The sequence below is a fragment of the Typha latifolia genome, chromosome 4, assembly GCF_019914945.1.
Source record: "Typha latifolia isolate L0001 chromosome 4, TyphaL0001v2, whole genome shotgun sequence".
In the NCBI taxonomy this organism is placed as follows: domain Eukaryota; kingdom Viridiplantae; phylum Streptophyta; class Magnoliopsida; order Poales; family Typhaceae; genus Typha; species Typha latifolia.
Genome location: NC_133089.1, coordinates 15,815,627 through 15,839,747, shown reverse-complemented (window position 1 = coordinate 15,839,747; position 24,121 = coordinate 15,815,627). Strand labels below are relative to the sequence as shown.

The window sequence follows — 24,121 nt, the reverse complement described above, 5'->3', positions numbered from 1 at the left end:
ATCACTGGCAAACAAAGAATAAGCAACAATGTGATAATGCTTCATGCAACCCAACAGTACTAATGAACTCATTGAAGTCGGCATCTTTGACCAATCAGTATCATGTGTTGATACCATCATATCAAAGACCAAAACGAGGCCTAAGAGATAACAAAATAGTTGAAACATTGTGATGGCAAACCAAAAACCTTTTTAATTAAGAAGAGAACAAGTAATCTGTTCCATATCATCAGCAAGCAAAGAAGAGAATGTTTCAAACACCATTTCAACATCGAGAAGGATCACAAGAATTCTCCATCAATTAGTGATTAAGATTACAAACACACATCAACAACAACTCAAGTAAATGCAAGGAGTAGCTAAGAAAAGGTGATAGACATATCCTTGCTTAAATTAAAGAGGAAAGCCAAGACGTGCAAATCATATGTTAGAATGGTTAAACCAGAGCGATGCTGCTCTCGCCACCAGGGGGTTTCCGGACGCCGCCAAGATAATCTCTGGCTGCAGACTTCCCGTCCGAGAAGATATCGTTGCCGCTCATCTCCTTGAGCTTTGCCATGCTTAATGGTTTCTCAGCTGATCCAGGAGGCATTTCTCCTTTAAATATGTTGTTGCCTGTCAGCTCCTGGAACTTTTGATTGTGGATTTTCTTAGCTGTCTTATTCACAGGCTCTTCACTGAACATTATATTGCTAGGACCTCCAGCTGGCTGTACCGACATCCGGAAAAAAAAAATTAGAAACACTAGAAAAAAAAAATAATAACTGTCCACAGAATTTGCAACCTATCTTAACTTGTAACTAATTAGAAGGAAAACCTCATAAGACAAATATCATGGTTGGTGAATGACTCTGGAGATCTGCATTTTAATTACTTAACTACATTGAAGCAGAGAAATACCAAAAACTAGAGATGCCATAAAGTTCCTATGCAAAGAAATTCCAATAGAATATGCTGAGTGTTCTTTGTTAACTCTTTTGTGCATCTCAACTGGGTTAAATTTTGACTATATAAAAATTTCAAGTAAATGAACCATCTGGCCCAAGTTGTGAACCTTGAAAGTCAAATTTTAATGCATGTATATTCCTAGTTTCCTTCTGCTAGATAAATTAAAGCACACTGTGATGCACATTATATATGGATAAAGGAAGTATCAAGCACACAAATGTGTGTTTGTGTGTGTCTGTGTGTGTGTCTGTGTGTGCATCTGTGTGCGTGCGGTGTGACACAAACTAGAAATTGGAATAACAGGTGATAATCAATATTCAAGTATCTGAATAAATGAGAGCAAACAAGATGAAAAATTGGAACCATGTAAGTGGGAACTGGGAAGATTATCATGCAAACAAACTAGAACATCTAGTTAACTTGGCATCAGATCCCAGCAACTATTCTAGCTCTAGCAACTGGAGATATTTAATCTTTTTGACTGGAAAGCTAGAAAAAGAAGATAAGTTACCTCTACGAAAATCACAATTTATCAGTGAGCACTAGATACCTAAAATGTAATCAAGAGAAAGATAGAAACATCTAAAATTACTGCCATTGATAAAGCAAATCAAAGTTTAAGCATTCCAGATCTATTACATCTTCAAATATTTCAGTATTCCTGAGGGCATCCTATGCATTTTTGCAAGCATATGCCACTTATTTGTTCTACTAACTGAATACCAAATCAAACCGGTTAAATAATATTGTCTTGGACTCCAAAGGGATATGTCAGCAATAGTGGTATACACATCTCAGATCTTAAAATTTCTCTTGCCCTAAAAAACTTGTGCCTGGCCTTATAATGGCAGATGGTTGATATACAAAAAGAGTATTAAGCTGATATCTATCAATATAACAGTGCAAGAATGTTTAAAGAAGCCATGTGCATTATCAGGTGATAAATCATATTCAAAATTCTTAAAGGGCAAGCTTACTAGTGCTTTTCACTTACATTTGATACTTTTACAGATGTATGAATGTTCCTTGGTTGCGGTAAAGCAAAATCCAAGTTGCCTCTTAACTCCAAATTACGTGCAGCTAATGGCCTGGCAGGAACCTCAGGAGGAGGACCAAAGATGTCATGTCCACTAAGCTCCTTGGTTTTTGCTTCAGAAATCTGCTTTTTTGTTTTAGCTTCAGCCTCAGTCTCCAGATTTCCACTTAGCTCTCGCTGCTTTGCCACCTCAGTTAGTGAAGTTGGCTTCTTTGGGGAAACATTCTCTTCAGCACTAAATGAGATCTGGCTGATTGCACTCACCGCTTGCTGTTACAGGCTAAGAAGATTAGCGCAGTCTAGATCTATTTATACAATTACGGCTTAAATAAGAAGAGTTCCCATCACTGCAGCATAACCATAGCAGACAGAAACTGCGCCAACATAAGGTTGGCCTTTAAGATGCAATTTCAACAAATATGCAGCACATATTATTTCTTTGAATTATTAATCATGAAAAGGCTAAATTATATTTGATTATTTTCACCTCCAGAATTATAATCAGTATCAACATTAAATCCGTGAAGAATGATACATCTGCCCCCAGAACTAGGTAAAAAATAACAATTTACACCCAACTGTTAGTCTACTATAAGATATATTTCATTTTTTGACAAAACCTAATATCACATTAAATCCCCATTACAAGTTGCTACCTTTTAGGTAGTTTAAGGGGTAAACTAACTATATGGCTTTATTCGTCAAGGATGTAATGTGATTTTGGATCATAGTTCTCGGGATGAAAATGCAATTTAGCCTCATAAATTACTTTAGATATATGACAACATTAAAAAATAGTGTGTTTGTATTACGAGTATACTCTAGGTAAAGAAAAACAAACAAACAAAAAGTGCTGCAGTAGAATATTGATATCAGTTGCAATAGAAAACCAATTTCCATTCATACAGAAGATATACCTGGTACATCCTTAAAGTTGTTTTATTATTTGGATTTGAGACAGCACAGCCAGATTCTGATTCACCATTTTCAGCATCAGCTGCAAAGATGCCACTGCCCGTTATCTCTCTTAGTTTCAAGCCTGAGCAAGGTTTCCTGGTAGTAGTAAAGTAGAATGTTATGTCTAGCAAGAGAATAAAATGACACATCTAGTACAGTACATGATGGATGGTAGAAACTGAAACTTATGATTGAAGGCAAACCTGTTCAAACTAAAGTTAGCTTCTTATTATTCTCTATCTAGAAAGGTGAGACAAGCAACAAATAGCTGCACTGGTAACAACTCCTACAAGATTCTTCAAAATGAAAGCTATGTGTATAATGCACCTATATATATACATTTCATGTATCCGCACTATATCTAAACACAAATCTCTATGTATACAAATATAGAGAAAGAATCAAAATGAATTAGTCGAGATGAATACCTGGAAGGCTAGAAGGTAAATTAATGCACTAAGAATATTCACACTACCCCTAGAACCCTAACAGAGAGGGCTTCTCAAGTCTTATTTTACTGTATGACAGCGCTGGCTCCTCTGGGCACTACACTAATCTATACTTGGTAGCATGGTCATCAGCATTTTGCTCTCGACTCTTTCATTTTTAAAACTCATCCACAAATCCTCTCCAATGTCTTCTTTCCCCGGATCGAAAACCACCTCCTACTTCAATCCTCTATCGACAACCAGGAGAGGCGTAGATCCATGTTCACTCTTCATTTTCACTATATCTAAATCTTTTACTCTCCATTTTTTATCTCTCTGTCCCTCTCAAATCTCACCTCATGTTGAAATATGAAGAATTAGAACCGTCCCTTTCAAAAAATCAAAAACAAAACCGGATCCTGACCTGAAAAAATGATCAACTCAAATAGATCAACTCAAAGCGACAGATCAAGTATCACCCAGTATCACATTGCAAATATCACCCCTAGGCCCAAGATAAAGATAACGTACTATAAATTAAATCGAGCTCAAGAAGAGATCCACAGATCCCCACGCTCCACTCTCCACGCATCCCATCAGATCAAGTCAACTAAATTCCACACATCAGAAACCCTAGAAAACGACCGGATCTCACCTTTGGTTCAACGTCTCCGCCTCCTCCTCGCTCATCTGCGCCCCGAACATCACTGGGGTGATCCCTCCCGCTGGCTACAGATCCAACCCACCAGAGTACGGTCAATTTCGTCAAAGAAACCATAATGCAGCGCCGCACAGGGGGTTCTCGTGCTTTACCTTTCCGGGGCGGCGTGACGCCGGCGTCGCGGCGCTCGCTGGCGACTGGTCGGCCGCCGGGGTCTCCGACCATGTGAGGAGGTCGGCCGTGGAGGTGTGCGGTTTCCGAACGGGTACGCTTCTCTCCATTTCCTCCACTCTCTCTCTCTCTCTCTCTCTCTCTCTCTCTCTCTCTCTCTCTCTCTCTCTCTCTCCTTGAGGTTGGAGGTCTATAGCAAGAGTGGAGTAGTCGGCAAGTGTGCTGGTAATATATATAGAAAAGTGGAGTGGGAGTGTGATCTGGGTTTAGAATCTTTACTGGGCACTGGGTCGTCCGGTTTTCCAATTCAAATTTCCAATTTCCTGCTAGCTGAGAGAGAGAGAGAGAGAGCGCGCTGACCTCTTGAGTCTCTGACCAAGTTGCTAAGTGCTAACTAATCACCTAAATTTGTGATTAAAAGCCTAAATTATATTATTTTAACGACAAAATTAAATAAATTTTTAATTATGAGATAAACTTATAATTTATATGGTCATCATTACAAGATTGATATATTTGGACATCAAAATCATACGTACAATTTCCGAGGGGAAAAAGAAAAAAAAAAAGTCTACTTTGAACTTAGAAGCATCTGTATCTTGGAGATATACTGTTTGCATGGAAAAAGCTTCTACTAGTACTCGTTAACAATTGTTGCTGCTTGAAACATATCTTCCTCACTTCCGATCCATTCACAATCCTCACAATTACACCTCTTCCAGCCCATTCTTCTCCCATCAATCCTCTTGTTTCTCCCATCTATAGCTTGAATCTTTAACTCTACCAACAAAGTTGGCAACTTGAAGCTATCTGACTCGTGGCCTGTCACATGAAGCTTGACCCACTTCTCCAATGACATCCCTTTTGCCTCTGCCACATCCTTCCATGCAACCTCTCCTCTCCCTAGGAGCTTAGACCTTGTAATCCTCCCAAAAATTGCCCTTCTTCTCCTCCTCCATCGGAGCTCGAATACTAAATTTTGCGGCTCAATAAGTTCGCCCAACAGAGCCAAACTCCCCCGACACTCAAATGATGCAAATTCGCTCCAATTTAGATTGCTCGTGGATGAAATCTCTCTTGTGTTGATACAGATCCTTCTTCCATCGCCAGCGAAAACATAGTATCTGATAAAGAGGCTTCTCTCTAGCTCGACATCGAAGTCCGCTAGTCGAACAACTTTTACATCAAATTTGAGAGGAGGAGGGTCATGATGTGAGTGAGCCATTGAGCAAGAGAATATAACTTGTATCGGTGAATTGGTCCTGATGGTTGAGGGGGGTATTTATATAGGATTGAAATTAGTTCTTTCGATAATTCTAAAGGCCAAGTGACCAAAGGGATAGAGAAGTGGGCGGCTAACAAGCTAAGGATAAGATTGCTACTTTCTAAGTAGCACCTTTTTCTTTATAAGTTTGCACGTTTTGATTTATATTCTTAATTTGACTTCATGTTTGTGCTTGCTTGGCTGCCGCAATCCAATCCATTATGGCATCATCCACCACCCAATGATTAACTTATTATACTATTTGTTTTTTAACTTTAAACCGTGCCAAGCATGAAATAAAAATAAAAATAAATAATAAAACAAGTTGCACAAATTGTGATTTAATTCAAATTATATTTTTAAATTATTGTTGTTTTTCATATAGATTCTCTGAACAAAAAAAATCATGAATACTTTAAAAAAAATTTAAGGATTTAAGTAGAATTATTCCATATATATATATAAATCTTTTTGTTGAGTCAGGTGGGCTTAATTAAGCATTTTAATTCCTATGTTTAATGTTAATCATACATAAAGTCACTCTGATGCATGCTTGCATGCGTGTAGTAGATAGGCTTGAGTTCATGAACGATAAAGCTAAGACTTGGTGGCTGTTGAGTGATATTAGTATGTGGCTAACACTAACTCTCATTGCTTATATATGTATGACTGTGATATTAGAGTACTTCTTAAAGCTATTTTTCCCCTCTCTCTCTCCCATCTATCTATCTATCTATCTATCTATCTATCTCTATACATCTTTATCCAAACAGGAATAACTTTTGCCTTAATTTCATATCATTATTACTCTTTGGATAACATTGATAGGAATAGTTTTCCATCAACTTGGCAGTCAGGTTGCAGCCATTATGCTCACTTGATTAATGGTTGGTAGTTGCTTTTCTTGCACCACATCATCTTCCAATGTGGTGGCATAGTGCACTGGTTATCTACTCCACTGTGCAACTCTTGGGAGTTTACAGTTCAAACACTACAAATTTATTGATCTTTCTCTTTTCCATGCTATCAACTTCAGTAATCTAATTCTAGAGACATCACCATAATTAAGCAATGTTCAATCATAACCTATCAAGAAATTAGTACATTTTTATCCATTATGAGTAACCCTAATTGAGTTGTGTAGAAAAGAAAAAGAATAGAAGTCACTATTATAATTCAGTGGTTAGGTAGGTTCAATTATTCTCATAAATGTTGAAGTTAATATTTGATGATGTTTTGTATTAAGTATATGGGTTGGGCTCATTTAGGAGTGGCAAAAGTTGACTCGACCCAATAGTCCGACAAAGTAACCTAAACGTTTAAATATGTTTGAATTTAATATAATCGGGTCTAGGTTGTGAACATGTCAACCCGTCTATATTAAATGGGTCATATTAATATTTATTATCTCAACTCGTTTAACCAATTTATGTCCCGCTCAACCCATCAATCCATTTATAACATGATAATCTAGTTACGATACAATAACTTATTTATGACTCGACAACTATTTATAATATGAAAATAATATTTATAACTCAGCAAAATCAGTATATAACCTTAAATAATTATATATATTTAAATATTTATGACTCGCGAAGCTCATTTAATAAATGAGTTGTTTTCATATTTAAAATTTTTAACATATTTAATAAATAGGTCGATATTTGTATTACTATGATCCTATATAAATTCAACCCGACTAAACCGGCCCGATTGCCACTCCTAAGCTCATTATGATCTGGTTTCTTAGTATAATTGATCTGTTGTCTAATTTATTTATCTAAAAGAACTAATTAAACTTATCACTTTGTCTAAGAAAAAGTAAAAAAAGAAAAAGAAAAGGGAAAAGAGAGTGCGATGCATGATTGTGGAGAGCAACAAATTATTCCGTGCCATGGCGAACAATGATTTCAGTACAAGAGTCACATGTGACGCCTCAAAAAGGCTACTCCTGAACACCAAAATCTTATACCTAATCATCCATATTTCACTCATGTTATTCCATCACTTTTACTCCAATTTTTATTTTTTATCTACCATATGTTCCCCTTCGTGCTCATATCTCGGGATAGCAAATTTTAATCTTACAGTGTGAAATTGGTTCCTTCTAGCTACGATACTGTCTGACTAATTGCTCTGAAAATTTAAATGGGCTTTAATTGCTATAAGATCTGAAAAAAGCTACTCTTATATATTCAAAATAAATATCTCGGCAGGTAACGGCTAATCTCGCCATGCATCATGTCGAGAGAGAGAGAGAGAGAGAGAGAGAGAGAGAGAGAGAGAGAGAGAGAGCAACATATAGAACGATAAAAGCCTAAGAATAAGATTACTCTATCCACATGAAATTAGAATAAGAAGTCGGATAATTAGGGGAATTAGAATACTAATAACTAACTGCCAGTACTCCATCTCATCTAGCTATCTTCACGAAACCACCGGCCGGCTAGTTGATCATCTTGCTACTCGCAACGACCTGACCCAATTGAGTGGGGTCACCGGTCGGTCGACGCAAACCACCACCTACCAGACCCAGCAGCTCGTTTCCTTGCCCGTGAGAAGCCCAATTGGCCCACAAAGAAGAAGAAGAAGAAGAAGAAGAAGAAGTAGGAATAGGTTGGAGGGAATTGGACGTGGTATTGGGAGAGGAGGAGAGAGAGGTGAGCTTTGGGGGGAAGGGGCGGAGGAGGTGGTAAGTGGAGAGGGATGTGGGGGAGAAGGGAGGAGGTGAGGGGACCCCGGTGAATTCTTGGACCATGGCGCGGAAGTTGGAGATGTCGGTGGCGAGGACGGTGGTCGGCGGGCGGCGTGACGCGCGAGAGCGCTTCTTGGAGCTACGTGGGGTGATGGGTTTGTGCAGCTGGGAGGAGTACTCCATTGTTGAGTGTGGAGAGAGAGAGAGAGGAACAGATGAAGTGTAGAGGAAGGGGGGGGGGGGAAAGAGAGAGAGCAGGAGAGGATAGGAAAGTAGAAGAGGAGAAGCTTTAAAGTGAGTTCGGAGATGAGCACATGGAATGAGAGGAGGGGAGGGTTTTTGGGTGGTTTGTTTCTTTGGTGCTTGGTGTTTTGAGTTTGGTGGGATTAGGAGAGAGAGAGAGAGAGAGAGAGAGAGAGAGAGAGAGGAGCAGAAAGAAAATGATATTCACATCCTAAAAATACTTTAATTTCTCTCTCTCTCTTAAACCATATCTAATAATTTACTTTTAAGGCCCATCTACTAATACAAGATCTCCAACTAAGAGGCTAGAGGTTTAATACCTCTCAATCGTTTCCATAAGAGGGTTAATATAAATGTTAAAATCTGATTAATAGAAAAGATTTAAGTGACTCCAAGGATACTTAGTCAACAACATTTAAAAAATAAATTAAGAGATAGCGAAACAATTCATAACATCCTAATTATAATACTCTAAACAAATCTGAGAAGGAACCAAGTCTAAGCTGACATTTAAACGTGGAATTGGTGTCTTAGTTGTCTGGGATTAGGTTAAAGGTTACAATCAGGTTCATTTAACCCTCCTGTGATCGTACACTCCCAGGTCCCAACCACATTGCGATGTTCTCACTCCAATTGGAATCTAAAATCAACTCCTAATTGCCTTAATTCTAAGGTAGGGTCCTTATCTGAAAAGATGATCCATTGAATGGTCATCTTCAAAGTGGCTGTTCCGAATTAAATGCAAGGGCCAAAATTGGAGCAGATCCCTTTCTAGGTTGCCAATTGCCACGGTCTCATTTGGCAATGAACCAAACACTACATTGTACCTTGGCAAACCAAAAGAAAGAGAAAAAAGTTTACTCCTTTAACAGAGAACATGGAGAAGGTGGTGAACATATAAAGAGTTGCCTTCTTGTCTGCTACTATTTTGGTGATACAATTCCATCCACTACTCCATGATCAAAATGGGGAGAAGGAGGGCAACTTTTTTTCTTCTTTCTTTTACTTACTTTATTTATGAGTAAGTATTCACTTCTGGGCCAAAGATTAAGATTGAAGATGAAAAAGCCCACTCTTGAAATCGGTTTTAGTCTGGCTCCTAGGCTGGGCTCTCTATTTTTTTTAGAGCTCATTTAGTTACTTTGATTAAGAGAATAATATAGGTTTTGGATGCATAAGATAACCATGATGGAAGATGAGAACCAATAGACATGTATATATATAATAGTAAGATAAGATAAGATAAGAGAATTTTTTAATGATTTAATGTATATGAATTTATTACAATGTTTATTTTTCTTCTAATATTTGAAAAGATCGAATCGTACACAAATTGTGATGAGTCATGCTTCTGTAATATTATGCTATGCACAATAAATTAAATAATATCAATATATATATATATATATATATATATAAAGTTTATTTTATTTTATAGGACAAAACACAGACCAAGTATGAAACGATAAAATGGATCTGATGTCCACCAAAACATTTATTTTCGCTGACCGAGTAGCAGATCAGACAGATCTAAGGGGCGGGTTAACTAGAGTACATAAAACACACCACATCCGTCCCCGACCCATCTCACTCCGCCACGTGCCCCATCTTTCCCTTCCCGATCCGACGGCCGAGGTCGCCCTCATGTACGCAGTTGTCACGAACGGCGTACAGCTGGTACGGCGAGGCGTCGGAGGCGATCCACTGCTCCACGGTGAACAGCTGCTGCGCGCACCCGGCGTGGGGACCCGTGGCGGTGACCTCGACGTAGTTGCAATACCAGCCGTGGTGGGGCCCGCTCCCGTCCGACGTCACATTCATCCAGCACGGCGGCGACGCCATGCAGGGGCCCCGCCCGGAGAAGATGTCCAGATTGCCCCTCTCGAAGTAGTTGTACCCCTCCCCCATCAATCCCCCCCAAGATTCCAAGTCGCTGATCAGCACGCCGTTGCCGTCCGATCCGACCAGCGCCACGCTGATCGCCGAGTCCGTCCCGGCCTTCCAGATCGACCCAGTCCTTACGTACACGGTGTACACGCATTTGAAGTCATCGGATGAGACGTCTGATCCAGTTCCGACTGCCTGCAAGAAGAGAGAGAGATCGGTTAAAGATTACAGAGCAGCAGGGATCGATGCATAAGGGTAGATTAATCGGTGAATAATAAAGATATGCTGACATTAATTAACCTTTATTAGGGAAGAGGTGGAAATTGATACGGAGGAAAGGAAGAGGAGGAGAGGAAGAAGAGACATGGATTTGTTGAGTGTATGGAAACCCATCTCAAGATTTGGCTCTCTCTCTCTCTCTCTCTCTCTCTCTCTCTCTACTCTCTAGGGAGTATTGGAGATAAGAGGAAAGGATAAGAGGAATATAAAGAGGAAAGGAGATGGGGAGTGGGGTCAACTGCAGACAGTGCATTCATCTGGGAGTAATTGAGTTAAAATACTTTGTAAGATTTGTATGTATATATTTTTTATTTTTTATTTCTTTCTTTCATTCTTATTTTGGCCCCCTGATGATAAGAACTCAACCGTCGGTGAGGTGAGGGAATGCGGAGATCGTACATATATAATTGTCTTCCCGCGAGATATCTGACACAACCACGTGAGATCGAAAAGGGGACCAACAAGTAAATCACGTGATACAATACTTCTATTCAAGAAAGCAGGGCGACGGTAATTAAGATAATATTTGAAAAACGCCGATTGAGATAAATCCACCTCTTCGCCTCCAAATTCAAATTGGTAACCAATTGGATTGTTGGTTCGATCTTTTTGCCCGGATTGAATAGAAAAAGCTTATGTTTTTTTTTATCGGCACTGAATGCGGTCGATGCGAGTGAGACGCGGTGTCGGCTCAGTTATCAAAACTTGTGAGTGGGACCCACGGAAATATCAGTGCTTCCCACGACATGACATGACATGACATGACGCGAAGCTGAGTTACACGTGGCAATACGAAGGCGGCAACGTGTAACATGAGGTTTGGACTCCAAACCAGAGATGGTTCCGGAACGAGAAGGGTAAAATGGTAAACACCTAAGGATCTGGAATAAAGAAATTTTGAAGGATAACACTAGAGATGACGGAAGTCTGAATAGTATAGTTGCAGACTACCCATCACCAAAGATGATGAATTCTTTTCCTTCTTATGGGTTGAATATTCCTCAATCAGCAAGGAGCCACAGACAAGTCAGTAGAAATCATCGCAGAAATCTAATTTCCAAGAACAACGAGGTAAGAATTATTAACAGCAACAGTTAAACCTTTTCTTGCTGGATCTAGAGGAGTAATACCTACCACACCAGGAAAGGCAGTAGTCCTCGACATAAAAGCCTGCAGACATTATAGAGCATGCTAAAAGGACTCAGAAATTTAGAATGAGAAGTTGGACCACATACAGAACAATTTCATGCTGAAGAAAACCTCAACATTATCACAAAGTTGTATTTAGAAGCATCGAAATGAACTAAAACTTGCTAGAAGTAATTCTGAGGAACCACAGCGAGCTTCGAAATGGCGGTTTAACTTTCACATTGTCTTTGCCATACTTGACATTACATAAACGACAAGATCTGACAGAGGACTGTAACAGAATCCAATATCCCACAACAAAGCAACTGGCCAACCTCAGTCCATATCCTTCCAGCGTCATAAGACAAGTTGACCCAACTTCATTTTTAGCATAGGAACTAAACATAATTTAAGTAATTACTGAATTTCACAATTATACACTTCCACGGACAGTCATTGTTGTCCAGTGCTAATCAATCATATTGCTGTCTCAGGTGCATCTCGGTCTCGCTCTTCCATGAAGCATGGGAAGATTGCCCCCTCATCCTCTTACTCTTTTCCTTGTCCTTAATAGTTGATCCCTTCTTCTTCTCTGACTCTTTTGTTGTGTCTGCAGGAGGGCGATCTCCACAGACTGGACACACCATGCCCCGTGTATGAGAATATGTCTTCGGGATACCACACTGAAGGCACATTCTAAGATTATAGAGAGAGAGATATATAGGTTAATAGGCTGGAGAAGAAAACTGGGCAACAGCATTTTAGGTCCCAAACAGATGACAATGAAGAACAAATATGATCTAGATCTTCTTAAGAAATAACTGTGCAAAAGAACCCAGAATTTCATTGATTTCAAGAAGATCACTTGACAAAGGTACCTCAACAGGTCTGCAGCATCTTTTGGTCCTGGATTTGCAGCAGTAATGATTCTTTTGCTTTCGCCAGAGGCAGTGGTTACAGAATCTGAATTTGTAGAGCCACCACCTATGTCACTTCTTACTCGGTCCCGGATCCCAACCAACTGAGCTTTAGCCTCAACAACAGCACCTGGAAACAACTGCAAATGCTAAAATATGACCAGACCAACAAAAAAAGGAAAGAAGGGAAAATCCTAATGGAACAGAATTGTCCGTATATATACAACCATGAAACATTTTTATCAAGTTGTCTTTACATTCCCAGTGATTAGAGAAATGCCTGGAAAGATAGAATACTTTTCTAAGTTACTATTTCCACTAGGCAATACAAATGTGATTAAAAGGTTAATTGAGTGGGAAGAAGGTCATTTCTATGATTCTATCAATTGATTAAACTTACTACACAAATACCTTAATCTATTCAGCTTTCTCTGCTACTAACGGTTGTGATGCTAGCATGTTCTTAGAATTATTTCAATAACATGACAAGCTTCTTTTCATCCTGCAGTATGATGCTGGACAACTGAATGACAAGCAATAGTACACATAGCTTCTCAAATTCATGATATTGATATGTTTACCCGAGTAGCACAATAAAGCATTTTTCACCATAAAATGGTGATTTCCATTATGTATTCAGAGGTATCTACCAAAGCAATCTAGTTAGGCAAGGGTTAATAGCCTGGCCATGTTGTCACCCCTAAAGGTATTCAAATACCAATGAAGTGAAGATGCATTTGACTTTGAATGTCACTTACACAAGATATCTATGTCAGGAAGACTACACATATGGGCCCCGTCTGGTAAAGTAGTATGTGAGATTTTATCCGGGATAAATCACCCTTTATCTATCTTTATCCCAATTTACATTCAGATACTCACATTGTAATGTGATTGTAAATATACTTAGTAATATATTAGAATATATTTATAGTAAAAATGTTTTGATGCAATATGTTCATATGTGATATTATTTGTGATGGCATTTATATATCATGTAAATTATGGTGAATTAAGTCAAACTAATTTTTAGCCAAGAATTCTAAAATTAATTACGAGAAGATAATGTAATAGTTTGTACAATAAAATTATAATTTATATTTAATTTTAACCCAATTTTATTAAACTAGGAAAAGGGCAATAAAATCAATTTGATCATTTTTATCTCTGATCTCATTTATCACAACCAAACACTATTCTTATCTCATATTTTATCCAGCACTTATCCCAATTTCCTACCAAATACATACAAAAAAAGGGATAAAAACTACCTTTATTCTGATATAAGTCCTCATTTTATCCCTATGCAAAATTTTCTTCATCTCGTTGCCAAATTGGCCTATGGTGATGAATGGATATTATGAAATATCATAGGTCAAGAAGGTTCGGGGCAATTAAACTTATAGAGAAAAAATATGACATAAATATCAGTGAAAAGAAGTAGAACCACTGTCAAAAATGTTACCAAACTGAACAGATTAATCAGTTTTGCCATTATCAAAATTATTTCTATATAGTGGGCATGAAACAATTTTCAGAAGAATAGCCTACACAAGCTAGCTAAGCCAATCTTTGCCAACATATACAATAACTGTAGAGCATATATGCCCACATATTTCACAAGGAACTTAATTTAATCTATCCTTCCACTATTTTCCTTGGCCTAGAAACTGTTGTAGATTTCCCTTCCTTTCTTCTCTCTCAAAAATGTATGTTAAATATTGGTGAACTATCAGCAGGAGGTAAGCAGCCCTGTCCTCATCCTCAGTCAATTCTATCCGCATCCTCTCTATTTAGTCATTATTGATCGCAGTTTCCTCAAATTCCCAATCTCATGTCCCAGTTCCATTTCCCTCTCCTTCACTGGAATCACATACCAAAGAAAAACATGGACCAACTATCTAATCGACCAATTTTTGAGCTATTATTAAACCCAACAAGGTAGAAAGACCGCATCTTTTTTTTCCCTTTTCAAATTTTGGGATTCTGCAAACCAAAGCTCATGCTTAACAGATAAGCTCTAAATCACCTGTTCAACGCAGTCTATTACTGACATTAATTCCTGCTAACTCAAGCAGACATCACATGTATTACATTAAGTGTGGTGTGAATACTAGATATTTGGCACAAACTGCAAAACAACTTTAGCTGAATGGCATCATAGATTTCCACAGGCAAATAGCCCCAAAATGGCTTCTTCTTCAAGTAGTTACTAAAAACTTAACACTCCATACTGTAGAACAAATAGAAGTGCTACAGTAGCTCCAATCTATCTACCACTACCAAAGTAAGGTTAAATCTACAGTTGAAGATGATTAAATTAACTTTTTTAACTAAATTTTGCAAGCTCAGAATTAGCAGTTCACCATGATCAAGAACATATATATATGACATTACGAATATAACATCTATAACTTAAAACAAAAACAAGAATTTAAACAGAGAAAGGAAAATCTAGGGTTTTTATATTTTTTACCAACAGGAAGATCCTTCCTATCTCTCTTCGATCTATCCCTCCCCCTCCAGTCGAGCACGCCCAACACTTCCCGCGTCTCCTCCACACCACCCACGGCATTGCTCAGGAACTCCGGCGGCCCTGCGATCTCCAAACCCCAGAGAAAGAGCACAAGAACCGAGACCCTATCACCTCCAAGTAGCAAATACCACCAACAAAACGACACAGGCATGCGAAATCTACCTCGGCGAAGGCATCCAACGCGGAGGGGAGAGACGAATCGGAAGGGGGCGGCGGCTTCTTCTCTTCCTTGGAACGATTACTGCGCATGGAGATCGACTTGACTTCGTCGTCATCGTTGTTGCGGCCCTCGTCTTCGTCGTCGCTTAGGGAATAAGAGAGGGGTCTCTCGTCTTCGTCTTCTTCCTCCGCTTCTGGGGAGGAGTATCCTTGTAAGAGCTCTAAGCTCATCTCTCTCTCTCTCTCTCTCTCTCTCTCTCTCTCTCTCTGCTGCCTCGCTCGCTCGCCTTGTGTCGCGTTTGGTGGTTTGGAGAGTTGAGGATGAGGTTCTAAAACTCGGCCTAGATCCGGCCCGATAGAGCCCAATCCGATCCGAAAGAAAGACTACCTGGGCCGGATATTAAGCAGCCCATGACATCTAGTGAATCTCCATTTGCATTACATTAAGGTTTGTAATATTCTACAACCCAAATTAAATCACATAAATTTAATCGAGATTCATCCTAATTGCTACGGGTTAATCATGGAGTTTAATTTTTGTTGCCATCAATCACCTTAGTATCTTAAAAGTTTTAAAAAAAAAAAAAAAAGATTCCAACTGAAACATTAATAGTTTTATTTTTCCTCTGAATCATTGAAGGAGATCATAGATCTTTAATATAGATACATCCACGTAGAGGATTGAAGAATTTAGAGCTGCATTAAATCTGAGTTGGACCAATGCCAGCAATCTCTACTACAATCATATATGGCTGCATGCCATTGTTATATATTCTGGCCCATCCTTTTATTACCTCCTGAGGAATAAGTTCAGATCTGGCATGTGGCGACTGTTGACGTGATGGGTGACAGGTTTTGAATTAGGAAGACAGCCACATTTGTTTGTCAAAGATTCGAACAAAATCGTCGTCAAGATCGCCTTCTTCGCTGGATTTCGACCAGCTTTTTTCAGTGATGAACTGCTTTAGTTTCTATACTATTACTTTGGTTGATAAGCCCATGATTAGTGGCAGTTCTTGGGGTGGTGGTTGTCTTGGGAGAACTCCCTACCAGCCAATAATGGGGGCAATCTATGGGTTAGTTTATGTGAGCTTAGGCACCAATGATGAGTTGAATGGCAGTGGAGTCGTAGCTTTCCACAGTAAAGGAAGAAATCTTGAAGGCATGTTACTGTCCTTTGTGCAGGAGCCAATTAAGTGTGCTCAAAGGCACCAAGGGTGTGAAGTGGAATCCAACTCCTCTCCCAACCATAGATTCCTTTAAGCTTGGTGGGCTGCCTCCCTCCCTTTCAAGACCTACCTAGAAGAAATATCACAAGCCTCCAATGCATAAAGAAACGGAAATTATTGATTATGCTGAGATTCCACTGCCTCTTTTTAGGTGGAAATGACTGAGATCCTTGGTGGCCAATGGTGGGGCTGCTAATTGATTCCTATGTTTTAGAGCAATTATTATTATATATTCTACTTGCATAAGATCTCAACCACAATATCTTCAATATATATATTTATACCTATAGGTAGATGTATTGCATTATGTCCATAATCCTATGTTGGTCTCATGAGAGGGTGAAAGTTTATTATATATTTTCCTAAGATTTTATAGCACGAGGTTGATGTGACGAATAATAGAGGTTTCCGAATATGAACCAGTTTTGTTGAACTGGCATCAAAAGCATACTACTTTGTAGCATTACCTTAGAGGCAAATATGACAGGTTCTGAGTGTATAAATTCATAGCTGAGATCTTCCCAAAAATGGTCGAGATTCTCTCAGCCCTCAATTGGTTATTGCAGCATTTTAATGTACTGGTAGCTGCTGAATATTTTTGCAGCAATGGAAACATTGAATTCCAACCAAAGGTTGCCTGTTGGAAAACCAAGATGTACAAACATAAAGGACATGACATAGAATCCCTCTGGTATCGTCGCTTTCGTCTAAAAGTTGGCCAGAGAATCTTGTGGTTCCATCAGAACAATCAAATTGTTGACAGAACTTTAGAATTTAGTTTCTGAATTTAAGTAGCAATTGTATGCCTAATTATTTAGCTCAAGAGGACATCAGATGTTTTGCTGACTTTAATCATTTGTGATATAGCTTATGCTTTCAAGCTGAGTGTAAATTTTCTTACCGTAAAGTTTATCAAGGAAAAACAAACAAATACTGGAGGACCACTTGGAAATTATGGCTATGGTAGATGATTAACTCCGTCTCTTTAACCAATCATTGTCCACAAGTGAATGCATTTGGTTTAAAATTTAGCATCTTTGTAGAAGTACATCAAGCCAAAGTGCTGCTCAATTAAACGGAGAAAACTGCGAAGAATACAAACTAATACGCTCACAGAAATAAGATGGAATTTATTGCCGCATTCCATCTGAAATGGGTTGTCATGAACTCACTGAACAAGTGCAATGAGAGAGTTAGCCCAAGAGCAAATTCTTCCATATTGTACATATATGTGATTGGCCAGCAATTAGGCTTCAATTTCTGGTGGTTTTGATATCTTTTTGTTCTTTCAAGATCTCTTGATCTGTCAGAGGTTTCTACACGTATTTAGCTCAAATTAATTTGAAGGTTTATTTTTGCAAAAAAGTTGACTTCCTCCACACACACACACACACACACACACACACACACAGAGAGAGAGAGAGAGGATGCATCAGCTCAACATTATTTAATTAAACTGATGAATATCTTCAGTGTGCCATAATATATATTTCATAATTTCATAGGAAGAAAAAAAGAGATAGATACACTTGCCAAATTTTCATAGGAAAAAAGTAATTACTATTTCTTCTGCTCCATCTTAGATAGAGCCAATTACAAGACTTTTAGACTCTCATATAAGGGCAAGAAAGCTAATTTTGCATGCTTTTTGCCCAATAAAAACAAGGCGCAAAAGAAAGGAAAAAAGAAAGAAGTGGAGAAAGAACTACAGCAACAAGGGACAATACAAAAGGCTCTGCCCTTTTGGAGGTTTTCACTCTCTTTTTTCTTCCCTTCTTTTTTAATAAATAACAAGGGAATACAACTCCTAAGTGCATTTAAAGATTTAAAACCACCACATAAAGCATCAACAGGGGGTGGTGTGGGCACCTATCATGTCCTATTTACACCCTTGGAGACAAGACTTCAATGACAGGCGCTTCCACTCGACAAGGCGAAGCAAGAAGTCCATCACCTGAAAAGAATTAATGGAAGAAAAGAATAAATTAGCAACTTGGCAATACCTGTATGAAATGGATGTGAAAATTTAGCAAGGGTTGCCTTCAAGTGGTCCTCAAGATGAGACAGACTGTGATAATATCTCAATGCATCTGAAAGGAATGGCTGAAAAATAAGCGACTAGTACTTGCCTCTGCAGGCTCTTGGAGAGAATAAGAGGCATTTGTCTCCTTTGGGAACTTGGAAACAAGGATACCAAGGCCTTGTCCTCTTTCGCGTAACACCTGATAATCGACGTAAAATGTTTGTTAATTACACTATACAGCGATCGCAAATTCCAACAAATAATTCACAGAAATACCTTAAAAGCATCCTCATCAGTGCGATCGTCGCCAATGTACACAGGCAATACGTTGTTACAGTCTGCAAATCCTACAACCAAAAAAGGTACAAAGAGTTGAAATGGTTAGCATTTACTGAAGGCTAACGACCGACGGTGTTTCGGTTATGGTTATAATATGATTGATTGCAATGTGATCAACAAGTTCAGATGAAAGTTATGAGATGGATCTCCAACTTACCTAGGGACTCCAACAGGAACTCCAGGGCCTTTCCCTTGTCCCACTTAATAGTAGGGCGAATCTCAAGTACCTAATGATCAAAGAAGCCAAAAAAATCCAAGTCAGATTCATGTCATAACTCTAAATGATGGTGAGTGGACTCAGACCAAAGTTCACACACCTTTCTCCCAAGACTAAGTCTCAACTTGGGGTAATCCTTGAGCACTGATCTGACCTGCTCAGCCAATGAGCCCCAACACTGCACAAAGTAGTAGAACGGATAATCAATTCAACAAGAGCTCTCCTTTTTTTTTTTTCTTTCCAATAACGGATAGAATAGGAAGTGAGTGTTCAAACCTTTTCATCTACACATCTGAAGTGGACAGATACACAAAACTTGTTGTGCTCCACCTTGGATCCAGTAATAGATTTGGTCTTCTCCAACAAAGTTTTGTAAACCTGACAACCAAAAGAATTCACATTGTAGACATCCCAATAAGCAATTGCAAAGAGAAGAGAAGAGAAGAGAAGAGAAGCCCACCTCATCTATCATGGGGAGGAATTCATTAGCTGGTTGAAAGAGAACTGCTTTGTCCTAAACCACACAAATGGGAGGTAGGGGAGAGGGGGAGAGAGAGAGAGAGAGAGAGAGAGAGAGAGAGAAAGATAAGTATATGAGGAAACTCTAAGACAAGGACATAATGGACTTGCTATCTGTGATTCTAAGTGGGAGAGAAAAGAGTACACACCTTAGCTTTTGTGTACTTGGGGCCTTTGGCGGGGCCTTTGATGTCCATGCCATGGCTACCAGCATAGTAAAGCTCTGCTAATCTCACCAAGCTAAATACCTAACCAAAAGAACCAAGATAAAGGAATTAGAATACAAATCCAAGTGCAATTCCTTCAAAGTTCAATCATGGTGATTCCAGAGGAAATGTACCTTATCTCTGCATCTCCCGCTTACGATCGCGGTGGGGAAATGCCTCGCCAAGTTCCTCACTGCTGCTCTCATCTAGTGTTGAAGGAAAGGAGGGGGAGTTAGCAATAAAAATCTCATCTTTAGTTATAGAGCAGAGCAGAGCAACCGAGATGGTATGGACTCACGGAATCCGACATGAAGGCGGAGTCGGGGTCGTCGACTATAGGAGAAAGCGTTCCATCGTAGTCCAAGAACATGACGATCTGCTTACCCTTGGAAGCAGTTATGATGTGCTCGAAATTACTCAGAGCTGAAGGGTGCCGCATCTGCTCGAGGACCCAAATCCCAAAACCGCCATTAGAATCGGAAAAAAAAGAGAAGAAGAAGCAAAACCAAGATCAAAAGATGCGATTTTGGAGAGGAGAACACCGCTCCCACCCACCATCCAATTAGCGTACTCCTCCTCCATCGGCGAAGCGAGTGCAGCGGCCGCGGCCGCCGCCTTTGCCCGTGTCGGCGAGGAAGCTCTCATGGACTCCAACGATACGTTAGCCCGACCACTGCTTGGGTCGAGCTGGGTCAAGTGCTTCTTCCTCATGGCGATTCCTCCGCCCATCTCGGGTGCCACTACATTTTGCTTCGTCATGAGTGAGTAAACCGGACCAGCCAATAACGAGAGACGTCTAAGGGAAGGTAAGGGAAGGGAAGAGAAAGAGGAGTTCTTTGTGAATTCTTACTTCAAGGAGGTTTTGAATTGGAGAGTTGGGAGGTTATAATTTGGAAGAGTTTGAGAGCGGTTGGGAGAGAGAGGGAGGGAGGGAGGGAGGGAGGGGAATGGTGGGGGATTTATACGTGGAGGAGGAGGCGGAGAAGAGGAGAGAGGTAGGAGAATCTACTAGGAGTGGCGGGGGCCCTCCACTAGGATGGTGTCCAAAGACCACTGGATGCCACGTTGATCCCATGACCCCACCAATGTGGGTTGCAACGGGAACTTACTTACGAACCAATTTCTCTTTATTCCTGCCCAATGAGGTTAGGGATGTAATTAGATCCTAATATCAAATCAAAAGGTAAAATTGAATCTCATATCCTACTTTTCTTTTTTAAACACACTGTGTGCTTTGCATACAGTAAATATACCGTATCAGACCGAACGCCACATTTTTCTTTACTTTTAATAAAATTTACGTGACATATTTTGTCCCATTTACTTACTTAGAGGTTGATTTAACTTCTTTGTCTAATCTATAAATTATCAAGACCAAGACCAAATGCTCCCTAGATATTAATGCATAGGGCCCCGATGTCTGCCAACTGATATACATACCTTCTTTTTCGTCCTCAACAAGTTTGTCCCAAATTAATCCAGTTATATATAACCTAATCTATATTAGCTAATTTATTAAATATGCAAGAAAAGCACTTTATGCATCAAAAACTCTCCGAATATCCTACCTTTCTCAAGTTTGCATGGTGGAAAAAGTGAGGGAAAGAAGAAAAAAGAAGGAATGTATTGTAAAAATGGACGTTGTTTTTATGTAATGCGGCCAAAAAGTAGGTGGTATTTGCAAAAAGGAACCCCGGAGTCAAGAGGGGGCAAAAAATAAAAGTGAAAATAAAAATAAAAAATAAAATATCGTCGACTAGCTCGTACGCGTGGTGGTGGTGGGTCCTATGGTGTGACCTCCCACGTGTAAGTCATGTAAGCACTAGCTAATCATAAGGCGAGTGAAGTGAAGCCCCTAGCCACCTTTTGTAATATCGCTTCTTCTCCTTCTCCTTCTTTCTCTTTTTAATTCATTTTAAGAAAAAAATTTGAGTCCATTTGAAGGATGCTTGGTGTCATATTTCTTAAGACGTAGTATTAACTATATTTTAAATATAATACTTTCATAATGGATCCCCTTTGTGTAGTGTTTATGTATATATTAAGCTAAGTTGATATGTTATATTTTGACATCCATTTAATTATTGTAGAAGTAAAAAAATATATATACAGTTTCTCAACTTTCCACTTTTATATAAATTTAGTGAGAAATTTAATAGTTATTTTATTAGTAGCGTTTATTTAAAATTATAGCTATTACCACGTATATAGCATATATATATATATATATATATATATATATATAAATACATCCAATCAGACAGCCACTACTTATAAATTATAGTTCACTCATCGTCTAATAATAAAAAATAAAAATAAGTATTTAATATCGATATATAAGAAGAATAACAACAACTATAATTAAAGCATTAGTAAACTTCATTTACCGCCCCTTGTATACGTAGAAAACAAGCAACTCCTACGTGACAAAGGAGCAAAACCAGCAGCTCATCTGTACACCCATATCGATGTAAATATCTTAAGGTTATAATTTAATTTACTCGATTAACTAACACGTACCATTAACATAATAGCATATACCTGCAAACATAAGCAGTTACGTTTGAATATCGTTACATGGCCACAAAATATATCATCACGAAGCAATCCTATCTATCTATCTATGTGTGTATATATATATTTTGACACTCTCTCTTATATAGTAGGTTAAACATAAGTTATGTATATTTCCAAGAGTACGTACGAATTAATTAATGTACTAAGAACTATTTTGGTACTATCATGACTATGGTAAAGATGAGGACATGAACATGTACTTATAAGCAAAAAATCTCCTCCACTTTCTCTCTCTCTATCTTACGGCTTCTCATGTAAAAACTTTCTCTTGCTACTCTCGTGACTCTCTAACTTTTGTACTACAAAGTGCATCAGTCTAGATTCACATGAATCTTCTTCATCTTCTAAGATTAATGCAAAGAGACATTTATCTTTACATCAATAGATAAATATAGTTTAGAGGAAGGTAACCATGCATGCATCGAAATGGACGTACGTTTTGCTACATCTACTGGACTAGAATAGCCAGTAAGGTTGATATGACACCATTATATAGATTAGTATATATACATCAATATAAGTACATATCTAGATCGAATAAACAGTTGGTATATATATATATATATATATATATATATATATATATATATATATATATATATATATATATATATATATATACTTGTCTTTTATGATCATGATCATGGCTTTTACTTTAAGAGTGGAAGCACATGAGCTTAGATTCTTGTTCAAAGACACCAACGCATGAGATTCTAACAACATATGAAGGACATAAACCCTTCATATGTCGTCGTCGACCTACCAACTCACATGCATGTTTAGGTGTATAAATTTCTAACTTTTTTTTTATTATTTATCTCTCCTTGGTCACCAAACCAATAAGTTTATGATTAGGGAGTCAAATCCGATGGGAACAGGGTGGCAATTATTGACAAGAAAAGTGAGGTTAGGTGTGGGATTACGGCTCGATTAGCGAGATTGACTTTATAATCGTGACTCTCCCTCCCTCCTCTCCATACTCTCGTTTACTACTTTTTTGGTGCACGTATATAGAATCAAATCTTACGGCCTTCTAGGAGGACAACTCTCACATGGAAAGTTGGGTTTCTATATTTGTTTGGATCATCAAATTAAATATTTGAATCACTATTAGAAAAAAATTTAAACCTTTTCGTTTACAAATTTTAAAAGAATAGATTTAGAAGACTTGGAGGGCATTTTATTCATGTAAAATAGAATATACTGATGGTTTGTCTCATACACGCCAATCGCAGGCTGCCAAGTATTCAATCTGCATGAAGTTCCTGCATCTGGGCCAATAAACTATCCAATCATCCGAAAGGATCGAAGTTTTAGACGACTAAAAGAGACCTGACCCAATGAATGCCGACTTCGACAAGCACGTGCACGGGATCAAGATGACGTGTCGATGTCGCATTGGCTATAGGGATTCTTCCCGCGCCGCCGGTCGGACCGGTTCACGCGGGGCCCCGCGGTGCGGATCGGCTCGGAGACGTGTTGAAGACGATCCCCAGTTGCGGGCCCCACTTCAAAATGCTCACGTCCCGTCCGTTGAGCGAGTTGGGGCCCACAGCCATTGGGAATAAGAATGCGGTCGCATTCCCGCCGGGGCTCCAGCGAGTCCCGGTGGGGAGGACATCCCCTGCAATTCCGAACGTACGAGTTTTGGTCCAATAAGGCAATCATGTTTGAATAAGATTCTTTAGTCTATTGTGAC

At 38.9% G+C, this 24,121-nt stretch overlaps 5 protein-coding genes across 5 annotated transcripts; all 5 read right to left on the bottom strand.

Moving 5' to 3' along the window:
* Positions 1-173: 173 nt before the first annotated feature.
* LOC140787540 (uncharacterized) lies at positions 174-4,566 on the bottom strand. Its single transcript, XM_073136515.1, has 5 exons — positions 4,183-4,566; positions 4,025-4,098; positions 2,902-3,037; positions 1,943-2,254; positions 174-709 (listed from the first exon to the last, which is right to left on the bottom strand). The coding sequence occupies exons 1-5, from the start codon at positions 4,309-4,311 to the stop codon at positions 437-439; spliced, it is 924 nt and encodes a 307-aa protein (XP_072992616.1). The 5' UTR covers positions 4,312-4,566; the 3' UTR covers positions 174-436.
* Positions 4,567-4,699: 133 nt separating this feature from the next.
* Positions 4,700-5,543, bottom strand: LOC140787539 (uncharacterized). The gene has a single exon (XM_073136514.1). It carries the CDS (start codon positions 5,424-5,426, stop codon positions 4,836-4,838), a length of 591 nt encoding a protein of 196 aa, XP_072992615.1. The 5' UTR covers positions 5,427-5,543; the 3' UTR covers positions 4,700-4,835.
* A 4,321-nt stretch (positions 5,544-9,864) lies between these two features.
* LOC140786572 (PLAT domain-containing protein 3-like) lies at positions 9,865-10,945 on the bottom strand. The gene is made up of 2 exons (XM_073135088.1): positions 10,594-10,945; positions 9,865-10,488 (listed from the first exon to the last, which is right to left on the bottom strand). Exons 1-2 carry the CDS (start codon positions 10,684-10,686, stop codon positions 9,994-9,996), a joined length of 588 nt encoding a protein of 195 aa, XP_072991189.1. The 5' UTR covers positions 10,687-10,945; the 3' UTR covers positions 9,865-9,993.
* A 971-nt stretch (positions 10,946-11,916) lies between these two features.
* Positions 11,917-15,610, bottom strand: LOC140787327 (uncharacterized). The gene is made up of 4 exons (XM_073136194.1): positions 15,316-15,610; positions 15,094-15,220; positions 12,579-12,747; positions 11,917-12,396 (listed from the first exon to the last, which is right to left on the bottom strand). The coding sequence occupies exons 1-4, from the start codon at positions 15,541-15,543 to the stop codon at positions 12,174-12,176; spliced, it is 747 nt and encodes a 248-aa protein (XP_072992295.1). The 5' UTR covers positions 15,544-15,610; the 3' UTR covers positions 11,917-12,173.
* A 2,674-nt stretch (positions 15,611-18,284) lies between these two features.
* On the bottom strand, positions 18,285-20,744 carry LOC140786705 (probable trehalose-phosphate phosphatase 6). Its single transcript, XM_073135321.1, has 11 exons — positions 20,401-20,744; positions 20,144-20,284; positions 19,980-20,051; positions 19,789-19,887; positions 19,581-19,634; positions 19,397-19,498; positions 19,221-19,298; positions 19,061-19,130; positions 18,841-18,911; positions 18,671-18,763; positions 18,285-18,495 (listed from the first exon to the last, which is right to left on the bottom strand). The coding sequence occupies exons 1-11, from the start codon at positions 20,602-20,604 to the stop codon at positions 18,421-18,423; spliced, it is 1,059 nt and encodes a 352-aa protein (XP_072991422.1). The 5' UTR covers positions 20,605-20,744; the 3' UTR covers positions 18,285-18,420.
* Between the last annotated feature and the right edge of the window lie 3,377 nt (positions 20,745-24,121).